At 40.6% G+C, this 11,609-nt stretch overlaps 1 protein-coding gene across 1 annotated transcript; it reads left to right on the forward strand.

Moving 5' to 3' along the window:
* Nucleotides 1–339: 339 nt before the first annotated feature.
* On the forward strand, nt 340–6,895 carry pycr1b (pyrroline-5-carboxylate reductase 1b). The gene is made up of 9 exons (XM_035180507.2): nt 340–500; nt 1,062–1,155; nt 1,950–2,020; nt 2,215–2,394; nt 2,586–2,693; nt 2,871–2,984; nt 3,878–3,970; nt 5,015–5,178; nt 5,716–6,895. Exons 2-9 carry the CDS (start codon nt 1,089–1,091, stop codon nt 5,891–5,893), a joined length of 975 nt encoding a protein of 324 aa, XP_035036398.1. The 5' UTR covers nt 340–500; nt 1,062–1,088; the 3' UTR covers nt 5,894–6,895.
* Nucleotides 6,896–11,609: the final 4,714 nt, after the last annotated feature.

Genomic DNA, 11,609 nt, shown 5'->3' on the forward strand with positions numbered 1-11,609 from the left:
ATGATATAATATTTGAACACCTCTTCCTTGTATATAAGCACATTGCAGCCATGAGTTATGTGGTTTTAATAGTTGGATCAACAGGAGCTGGGAGTCTGCTGACTACAATAACCCAGTACAGGTCCGGTCAGCCCGTGTTGACTCAGTCAGATGTGGGTTGAATAGATGCTGTCAGTCTCAGACTTATCAACATGACCTACTTTACCATCTCTTCTGATTTGGCTGCATGAACCCACACAACTGATGCAACCTGTAAGCCCCGCCCGGATCCCGTAATCTAGTTTCCCATTGGTCAGACGCTCAGGCTTCCCCTGCCATGATTGGCCCGTGTCGCTGCTCGTCTCAAGGTACGGAGCGCAGCGGGGAGAGAGGAAGCCACGTTGACACTGACCGGGAGTTTCATGGTGGTGTGTGTGTGTGTCTGTCCTCCGGAGGTAACGGTCACGTCGTCGGGTAACATCCGTGAACTCAGGCAGCTCCACTGAAACATCCAGAGAAAGGTAACGAGCACAGTGTCATGGTAACGTGTCGCTTTTATCAGCTAGCACAGCGGCTAGCTAACAGAGCCGCTCGCCCAGGACAGGTGGACGTTAGCTAGCCAGATAATGCTACCATCAGAACAGCATCGAGCAGAGCTAGTTAGCATCTTGTAAGACAATAACAATGGGAAATCAGCACTGACACTTATCCCACAGTAATGTTGGATAATAAAAGTACAAACTCAGCTTCTCACTAGGATGGAAAACAAAGATTTGATGTCCTTAAGTGACATTTAATGGAGTTGGTTGACTCGCACTGAAACAAAGACTGAGTTTCCCATTAATGTAAAGCTGCCCACTGTAGAGCAGTGATTTCCACGATATCCCAGTTAAACCAGAGTTTCTGGGATGTTTCATCCTCCTCCTCCACTCTCTCAGGACCTACTCCAGCATTTCCCTCCACATCACCAACGTCTGTCTGTGTGCTGTTAATCAGTCAGAACTGGATCCACACATAAGTCAGCTCATAAGTTTAGTCTACTGAAATGCATGGCTGTCACTAACCGCTTTTTTTATTTGCAGGACAGAGAGGCCACATCATCTGACAGCATGAGTGTTGGATTCATTGGAGCAGGCCAGCTGGCTCATGCCCTGGTGAAAGGGTTCACAGCTGCAGGTGAGGCCACTTTCTTTATTATGCAAGCTCCACCAGGCACTGACTGTTACATCACTGATGTGAAATCATAAGCCAACATCAGCCGTCTCTGACAAGGGGAACATCAGAGCCTGAGCAATATGGATTTATCAGGGCTTATGTCAATAGCTATATGGGGGGAAACTTTTCTAATACCCATATATTTGCAGACACATACTTTTTTTTAATTCGCCAATGAATGAGATTTTAGTTCAAACCCTTTTGGCAAAAAAATGTAACTGAGGCTTGATATTATAGTTTAACTATAAACTTCTATTATAAATAACTTAATATGAAAACAAATACATAGAATTGAATTAATAAAAATAAATATTTTACATTAAAATGTAAACATAAGTTTGCATCTTTCCTACATAGTTTTTTCTGTAAGATAAGTATTATACATAAACACTGATATATCTGTGAAAGGCTATTTTTGATTCAATTGACCAACTTATGAATCTGTCAGGCTCTAGGAAAAAAAAGCAGTCGCATCTATACACTAATTATACAACAAGGCTGCACCCGTAGACCAGTGATTTCCAAATATATGTACTTCCACAATTCTGAAATAATGTTTATGATCTTACTAAACTTCCGTGTTATTTATTTTGACTTGTTTATTTACTTTATAGTCCTTTACCTGTTCCTTTCTCTTTTTTGACTATGAACTTTACTGCTGCAACATGTGAATTTTCCTGCTCGGGATCAGGAGACAGGTGTTGTTTCCCATCTCAGTTTACCTCCTCATTCCTCACTCTCCACTTCCTCTACAGGTGTGATTGCTACACAAAGGATTACAGCCAGCTCTCCAGATACAGACCTGCCAACGGTGTCAGGGCTGAGGGTGAGAGGACAAGTTTCTGCATGGCTGTAGGGTGCTGTCTGATAATGAAAAGTTGTGGTGTGCGATTGAGGGGCTTGTCTGAAAGGTTATAATTTGTGCATGTGGCTGTAATAACACCAGTTTATTTTCTCAGTGCCTTTCAACATCCTCTCACTTTCCCATCACCAATTCTCCCCAATGTTCTTCTTCTGCAGAAAATGGGGGTGAACATGACAACAAGCAACAAAGAGACCGTCAGTAAGAGCGATGTGCTCTTCCTGGCTGTGAAACCCCACATCATCCCCTTCGTTCTGGATGAGATCGGGCCAGACATCGAGGACCGTCACCTCATAGTGTCCTGTGCTGCAGGTGTCACCATCAGCTCCATAGAGAAGGTCGGCCTCCTTCACCATTTGTCTCTCTCTCGCTGCTCTGTAATCTGCTCAAGTTTCTTGGACACTCCACCCTTTTTGTTTTAGTTATTTTTTGGTGAAGTTGTTTGTCATTAATCCTGGAGTAGAAATAGTTTGACATCATGTCTGTTCTAAATACCTATCCTCTGTTTCCATTTTTGTAATTTTAACAGAAACTGCTCAAGTATCGTTCAAATCCTAAAGTCATGAGGTGTATGACAAATACTCCGGTGGTGGTGAAAGAGGGAGCTACAGTGTACGCCACTGGGACACATGCAGAGGTAACAGAGACTTCATAAAATTATTTATGAATGCATTAATAGGAAGGACTTATTTATTCTGTTTTTATTCAGTCTTTACTCAGACTATACTATATATGACATATGGAAATTTTGCCTGCACTTCAGATAAACTTGAAAGAGATTTTAAAAAATAAGCATTTTTCCTCCTCCTCTTAGGTTGAGGATGGCAAGTTACTGGAGCAGCTGATGTCCAGTGTAGGATTCTGCACCGAGGTGGAGGAGGACCTCATCGATGCCGTCACCGGGCTGAGTGGCAGTGGACCAGCCTACGTGAGTGACTGACTGCCCTGTGTTTGTCCGAAAGGACAGCGCAGTATGTGAGGTTAGCGGATCCACCCGGAATCAGAATAGAAGGTGCCAAAGAGAAACTATTTTGGCTGTGACTGTGGGGTCTGGCATGGAGGATGTAATCTATGTAATCCTTTTGGAAAGTTGCTCAGTCGGTGATTACGTCATGTCAACCGTCACAGTTCATTAAAATCTTGTACCATTCTAGTAAAGCAATCTTCTTATAATTTTCCGAACTCTTTTTTTTACACTGAGAGTCACTTATTTATACTAATGCAGGACTGATCTGTTATGCTGCTGTTATTTATCTGTATTTTTATCTGTCTGGCTTCACAGCCAGTGCCTCAAGTAACAATTATTCGTTATCGTTATCTATCACTTCTTTAGATTCATTATTTTGTCTATAAGATGTCAATGTATTCAATTCATAATGAGAGAAGGAGAAGTGATCTTCATAACTCTAAGCATCAAATAAATAATATTTTTATTTAACAAGTCACCTGTTGTTTGTATGGATTGATGTAGTTGATTTTTACCCTGCAGTAAATGCCAGGTGGTTGTGGAAAGTAAAATTATTGAGTGTCAGGTTTTATTCTGTTTTCAATATTAAGCTTGAGATTTACAGTTTTTTTTTTTTTAATTGACATTGTGGAAATTTTGGGATGATGGTGTTTAAAAGTAAATTTTATTGTTCTACTTAATATTATAAAGATTGAAAGGTAAGTAATTGGGAAGCAAGGAGCACAAGAACATAGGAATGACCTGTTCTCCATATACATAAATTAAAACACTGATGAGTCAGACTTCTATGTTTTACATTTTGTGAAGATTTGACACATTGTTGCTTTTAAAGAAAAATCTGAATGTTTTCACAGGCATTCACGGCCCTTGATGCTCTCGCAGACGGAGGAGTGAAGATGGGTCTGCCCAGGAGACTTGCTGTCAGACTTGGAGCTCAAGCCCTATTGGTTAGTATGTGTGTGTGTGTGTGTGTGTGTGTGTGTGTGTGTGTGTGTGTGTGTGTGTGTGTGTGTGTGTGTGTGTGTGTGTGTGTGTGTGTGTGTGTGTGTGTGTGTGTGTGTGTGTGTGTGTGTGTGTGTGTGTGTGTGTGTGTGTGGCAATATTTAACATTTATGAAGGGAATTAATGTTTTTCAGTCAGGAATGTCTTTGTTGATTCAGGTGTTTGCATGAATATTTGTCTCATGAACAAGAATCCTAAGGAAATAAAAATAAATGTGGGAGCTTTCACTCCAAACAGCTGTGAGACTTTAGTTTGGAAGACCAACGGAGCTTAAAACCTACAAGCACACTCATGCTTATTTACACATTGTCACCAGAACAGTCTGTGGTTAATGATTAAATCTCTCTCTCTCTCTCTCTCTCTCTCTCTCTCTCTCTCTCTCTCTCTCTCTCTCTCTCTCTCTCTCTCTCTCTCTCTCTCTCTCTCTCTCTCTCTCTCTCTCTCTCTCTCTCTCTCTGGATTCCCTACAATTTAGTCTCCTTGAGTCGTTGGCCCATCTGTGTGTTAGGATTGAATTGCTACTAAAAATGAAGTAACTATAAATCAAAGCTTGCCCGTTATTCTGAATAGCCAAGATAAATAAAGAAGTCCTGACCTTAAAAATCAACTAGAATAGCACACTCTTTTTGTAATTGTGTCAGCTTCTTCAGACTCTGTATCCAGCTTCTCTCTGCATCTTTGGGAGCAGTATTTTCGGTTTGGCTTTCTTTCAGGTGTTACATATTGGAGATGAATGTTCTGAGAGTCCCCTCTTATTTGCACATTTGTCGGAAACATTTACAGAAGGCACTAGTAGTAAAGTCATGTTAGCACATTCTGCTACCATGTTGTCTGGTAAATCTTTACATTTTCTTAGATTCGATGGATTTGATTTCCTGGAGGAACGGTTATTCTACATTATAATTACAGAAGGATTTCTGCTGTTGAGGATGGATTCCTCAACAGAGTTTTCCTTCATACAAATCCTCATCTCCTGCGTTTCTTTTCAGGGAGCAGCGAAGATGTTACTGGACTCGGAGCAGCACCCTGGCCAGCTGAAGGACAACGTGTGCTCACCAGGGGGCGCCACCATCCATGCCCTGCACGTCCTGGAGAGCGGTGGCTTCCGCAGCCTCCTGATCAACGCAGTGGAGGCTTCGTGCATCAGGACACGGTGAGACACTTGTAAAAGGAAATGCATATCACACATGTACAACACCACCATCTCTTTGCTCCTGGGTACTAGGATTTGCATAACCCCAGCAATTTTCAGTCCAGGTCACACTTTTCTGTCTACAGAGTGTCTACAGATTTTCTTTTTGCCAAATTGAACATCTTAGTAGTTAAGGACATTTTCAGCTTAAAGGAGCCAAAACTGAACTTTCTCACAAGTGACAAGTCATTGTATCATTGTTTTGCTCTTACTATGATAATTTTTTATTTTTGTATTCTGCTTTCAAGACCATGAAGAGCAGCTAAAATATACATTATTTTTATATATATATATAATAGCAATGCTATAATATTACTTGATTTATTTCAAAGTTACACCATACAATACAATTCTCTTGATCCTGCTCCTATGTCACATAGGACTTTGGGCTGTTGGTATCTTCTTGCTTATCATTGATACAATTTAAGGAAACGTGATACACACTCAAACCTTCATGTGTACTGCACACCTGACGTGAGGCCTCTCTTCCTCTCACAGGGAGCTGCAGTACCTGGCAGACCAGGAGCTTATTTCTCCAGCAGCCATTAAGAAAACCACACTTGACAAGGTGCTCCAGCAGCCTGGAGTCGCAGTCAGCGGAGTGGCTAATGGGAACGGCAGGCCGGGGCTCAACCTGTTCAACAATCGCAACCCTGGGGTCAAGAAGAAGAACTGAGTACACAGAGGGGCGGGCACAAACACACACACATACACACACGTATACATGTTACAGGATTAAGTGTACTATTTGTACACATGGAGTAAACAAACACATACTATTCAGCCATAGAATTAAAAAAACAGACTCGGGACTGGTCTTGAAATCACATTCAAATTGCTTTGCCAAATAATTTATTCATACTTGAATGACTTTTGGACAGTGGACCTGATGGGGTCACCGCCAGTTTATACACAAGCACAAGTGTATTCTGGGTGCTCACAGTTACAGCCTTATGTCATGATTTAGGATTACGGTTTACAAACACACAAATCCAGATACACACTGAGGAGCAAAAGTGCATTTACAATTTGCTATCTGGGCAGTTGAACGATAATGACCCAGTGGGCCATCATGGGATCCTGGTATGCACCAGGCAGCAGATGGCTGCTGGGAAACATCAAGCCGTTAATGTCAATGTATGTCTTTTAATGTCTATCTTCGAAAAACATGAAGCTACAATGTTAATCATCATGTTTCTTTTTGTAGTTGGTGCAGTTATCTTTGTTAAGCCAACAGTATTATGCTGTTAAAGACCGAATATGGGTTCATCAACCTTTTAACGCCTTTATTTTTCTTATCGTATAACAACACTATGGTACTCATGGATAAAATACCTTCCCTGTGTTTTATAATTGGGATTTTTAGCACATTAGGAAAATTGTGCCTTCGACGCATAACTTTTTTCTCAAATATTAAGGTCATTCCAAACTTTAAACCTCTGATGTCAACAGTTTTCCTCGGATCCTTCTGTTATTTCATTTAAACCGCTTGCTGAAGAATATTTAAGTATGGTAATGAAAGCTAAAATCAGCCATCAATCCGTCCTAATGTGTATTTTGTATTCTGTATATTTTTTATCCCCATCAATGTTAGATGTTATATGCTCATTGGTTCGGCATATCAACCGCTGAATTGGTGTGCCTGGCGGAAAGACGCTATTAAAGAAACTGTTGCTTACATTGTTCCTAAGCTGTTTGTCCAGGACTGAGTTCAATATGAGACCAATTTTTACTCTTAAAGCCCTGCACCGACTCTACTGGGTTGCTTTCCAAACATGAAGTGTCCTCTTCCTTTTTACTGGCTCCACATGTTTTGTGTGGTAAATTTGGTCCTATGTGGTTTAAGGTTCCTCTTGCACGAGAATGAACCAGATTGTTCTGTCAGTGAAGTCATTAAAATGCACCCTGGCCTGCAGATGGTGCTGTGTGATCATGGACCATTTGCACATGCTCATGAAGATCACATTACACTCAACACAGCTGCCAGTTCAGAGGGACTTAAAATTGACCCTGGCCTAACATCAAATATAACTACACCACGTCACTTATTGGTTCACAGCATTAACTGTAGCGCTAGAGTTACATGTTTCCTTCTGTCCATCCAAAACACTCCCACTGTCTTATTCTGTCTCCGCTGGTCGGTCACTGCCTCTTCACAAAATCTTAATTTTGTATATGTCATAAATAATAATGGTGAAGGTGTTTCTCCTCCCTGGCCTGGAGATGCATTGTGATTGGCTGTTCTAAGAGGAAGCCCAGTCCTATTTTAGAAGCTTTCCGTCAGCAGGTCATATGACCAGTGTGTGTGCGAACATGAATTTCCCTCTGCTCTCCTTCCTTAGAGGTGTTCATGTCATTATTACTTAACCAGTTTAGAAACACAGGGGTGCTGTCAATGTCGAGATAACCTTTACGTAAAAGATGTGAATGAATAAAAGTACTTTGTTTAATGTCCTAAATATTATCAGATAAATGCAGTTAAAGTCTCAAAAGCTGTTTTTCTGCACAGAAATGCCCCAGTGGTTAATATATTATTATATATGACATTATTAGATTGTGATATTAATACATGATTTTTAAAGTGTTGTAGCTGCTGCTCAATTAAACAACATGGGCAATTGAGAGGGGAAATTAGTGGAACTGTTAACAGATCTGAAACGTGACAAGCAGCCCTGAAGAGCCACTGCTTTTTTCAAAATGATCACAAGTCAAAAATGGTTGCTTTCATTTTTGCATGCATTGATTTTATGAGCTATAACCATTTATTCATATGAACAAAATGTTATAATAGACAGCATGGCGCTGCAAGAAGGTTCCCGGTCTTTCTGTGTAGAGTTTTGATGTTCTCCTTGTGTCTGTGGGTTTTCTCCAGGTACTCAGGCTTCCTCCCCACTGTCCAAAACATGCAGTTTGGGGTTATGTTAAATGGAGACTATAAATTGGCCGTAGGTGTGAATGGTTGTATGTTGGTCCTGCAATATGCTGGCGAACTGTCCTGGGTGTACCTTGCCTCTCGCCCACTATCTGGAATTTGTTCCAGCTCCTCCCTGCAACCCTCAATGGACAAGCACAATAGAGGATGGATGGATGAATTGGTAATCTGATCATTTCTAAAAGTAACTAATTCTCATGAATTAAGCCGAGTAAAAGCATTAATTGTAAATTGTATTTAAGCGCAGTGTTTACCACTGAGCGCTGTGAGCTTCCAAACTAAATATCAATAAGTTAGTAGAGGGCTGAAGTGCAGTCACATTTAGGTACGTGAAGATGCAGCAGCTCCAGCCGACATGAAGTCTGATATATTTGGGTCCAATATGCTCCAGGCTGCTACATTGTGGATTAACAGATGCTGCTCTGTGTTGGAATGACAATACACAGGTGCATAATGGCAAAGGAAAAAGTGATGGCTTGTGAAGAGCCATGTCCACATTATTATCGAAACAATTTATACAGTACCTATTGTAGGATTAGTTTATTTTTCTTAAACTAACACACACCAGTGTCCCTTGATTAAATTGCTACCCACATGCTCTTAGTGCTCTTGGGCTGTTTATTTGTGCGTGCAATGGTTTTTCCTCCGCCACTGAAGTGTCTTGGTAATCCCTTTTTTATGCCAAAAGGTTATTCTCCGCTTGCTCCTGTCGCTCTCCGTTAAGATTAGCCATTCCCGGGGAGACTTCCATTTGCCTCTCATTATTAGACTTCTGTTGCGGCGGATTTAAGTGCCTCCATTCCACCCAAGGTGAGGAGGCTCTGTGTCAATCATTTTGACACCGGCAGAGCGTCTAAGATGGCAGTTCAGTGGCGGATAATCCTAGAGTTGGAAAGTTTGGACTGTGTGTGTGTGTGTGTCTGTGTGTGTGTGTGAGCACGTGCTGAATCCAGCCCAGCAAGGGATTTCTGTCCACAGGTAGGCCAGATGCTACCTGTCATCTCCATTCAATCAATGCAATCACTGACCTTTGCAACATGGTTGTTTGCATATGGTATCAAGGCCAGGAGGAGAGCCAGAAACCAAGATGAGTACAGAGATGGAAAGGCTCTTTCTTTTCTATTTGATTCTCTCCTCCATCACCACCTCCACAGGACATCCCCCTCATTCTCTTTACGATGAAAAACAGACAAGTAAGAGGTGTTTGTTTGTGGTGGCAGTCATCCATGTTCCTGTTTCTGTGTTTGTGCACTGTGTGTGTGTGTGTGTGTGTGTGTAACTGTGATCTCTGGGCTGATACAGTATCAGTCTGCTGCAGCTGTCTGGTGAAACGGTTGCAGAAAAGAGGAAGCTCTTACTGTTACCACATAGTCAGTGAATCTGCAGCTTGTGCTTCTCTCTGGTGTCGATGTGAAGTGTACAGGTCTCCAGGGTGCACTCAGACACACACACCTGTGTTCTACTGTACATATCTGGGAATGAGACGTGCACAGTGGCTTCAGTAAGTATTCAGACCACATCACCTTTTACATACTTTATTGTAAATGCCATTTTGCCCATCAGTCTACACTCAGTAATGATGAGAGAACTTTATTTCTATAGCACTTATATAAATAATGTTATAAAGTGATTTACAAGATTTATGGGAATAAAACAACACAGATGAAAGCAAGAAAAAAACAAAATAAGAAGGATAACGTAAAAGAAAATATTAAAAACCAACATCTTTTAAAACAAGTTAAAATCAGGCAATAAAAAGACTTTCCTTTAAAAATATGTTTTATGATTGCTGATTTAAAAACTAATTAAGTGCTGGCAAGTCTAATCTCTTCCTGGCATGGAATTCCAGAGCCTTGGGGTCCTAATGGCAGAAGCCCGGTAAGCCTGAGTCACCAGGCTTGATTTAGGAACTGCTACCAAGTGTTAGTTGGGAAATGTTAGATTACTGCCTGGAGCAGAGGGAACTAGTTCCTTTGTAACATAACTGGGGGCCAGACCGTGCTGAGCTGTAAAAGTCAAACCTTAATTTAACTGGCAGCCAATGAGGGCTACATGAAAACAGTGCATTGCAGTAGTCCGGAGTGAGAAGACAATTTAATAAGCTTTTCTTGGTCTGGAGAAGACTGACCTGAATGAAGTTTGGTTTATTTCTTAGGTGGCAGTAACAAGATTTTATAAGATTATTGACATGGGATTCAAAATTTAGTTTTCAATCAAATGTGATACCAATAGTTCTGGCTGGGGATTTCATATCACTTGCCAGTGAACCAAAAAATTGTGTTTCTAACCAATAAAGAAAAGGATATTTATTTACAAGATTTCTTTTTTTTAAACTTGAAAATGAAATGTCTCATGTACAAAGGTTTTCAGACATAATTCAATATTATGTAGGAGCACCTTTGGCCACAGTTACAACTTCAGCTCTTCCAGGGGAAGTCCACTACAAGCTCGGCACACCTGGATTTGAGTTGTTTATCTTGCTCCTCCTGGTAGATCCTCTCAAGCTCCACCAGATTGGACACCTGTGAACGGCCACCGTCAGGTCTCTCCACAGACGTTCCATGGGGTTTAAGTCTGGGCTTTGTTTGGTCCATTCAAGGACAATCACTTCACAATGATGGTAAAGCATTCCCCCACCATATTTCACCATAGTGATGTTTTTGCCTGGTGTTTATCACGTGTTTGTAGTTCTGCCTTAAGTGTTAAATTTGGCTCTTAACAAAAGTGAAACATTCTCCTCATGCTCTGTCCTTTAAATGCAGTTTGAATAAAAGGCATACGACAGCAAGTTGGAGTTTGTCAAAGGAGCTTTTGCTTAGCACCTGTACAATTTTTTTTAAGTAAGAATTCAATTGTTTATAATCCACATTGCTATCTTTCACAGTGAGGCTAACTATCACTAGTAACTTTGAGCTTTAATTATCATGCCATGCATTGTGAAAAAAAGCTTTTAAATTTAAACAATCTCGATAGACATGTGTTTTTTATACTGCTTATATTCTGAGTCTGTTTCCTTACTGTAACTTCTCCAATAGAAAAGAAGAGATCACTCAGCTTTACAACAACCACTGTATATCCCCCACATCCCCTCCCTGTGAATAAAGCTCAGATAAATGTATTGGAGTAAAAAGTACATTCTTTCTGTCTGAAATATAGTGTTACGCAATGTAGCATACAATTGTAATACTCAGCTCAAAATACTAGAATTGACCTCAAAGTGTTACTTAAACACAGCAGTTTAGTGATTGTGGTCAGTTTCCAGTTTTCACTACATCACTGTGTTTCTGACACAACAGTTTTTGTGGGGTTTAGTTTCCAAAGTAAGGCAAGAAACGAAGTACTCAGCTCATTGGAATAGGTAAGTGTAGTAATACCACAATGAAGAAATACCATCTTAGAAACATTAGTATCAAAATATACAAAAAGCTAAAGTAATCATTATGCAAAATAGCCCATTTCA

Source organism: Hippoglossus stenolepis, chromosome 2 (assembly GCF_022539355.2).
Source record: "Hippoglossus stenolepis isolate QCI-W04-F060 chromosome 2, HSTE1.2, whole genome shotgun sequence".
In the NCBI taxonomy this organism is placed as follows: Eukaryota; Metazoa; Chordata; class Actinopteri; order Pleuronectiformes; family Pleuronectidae; genus Hippoglossus; species Hippoglossus stenolepis.

Excerpts from the sequence above, each read along its gene's own strand:
- pycr1b (XM_035180507.2), top strand. The coding sequence starts at position 1,089 with ATGAGTGTTGGATTCATTGGAGCAGGCCAGCTGGCTCATGCCCTGGTG. Across the intron at positions 2,021-2,214 it reads CAACGGTGTCAGGGCTGAGG|AAAATGGGGGTGAACATGAC; the intron begins GTGAGAGGACAA and ends CTTCTTCTGCAG. Across the intron at positions 3,971-5,014 it reads TTGGAGCTCAAGCCCTATTG|GGAGCAGCGAAGATGTTACT; the intron begins GTTAGTATGTGT and ends GTTTCTTTTCAG.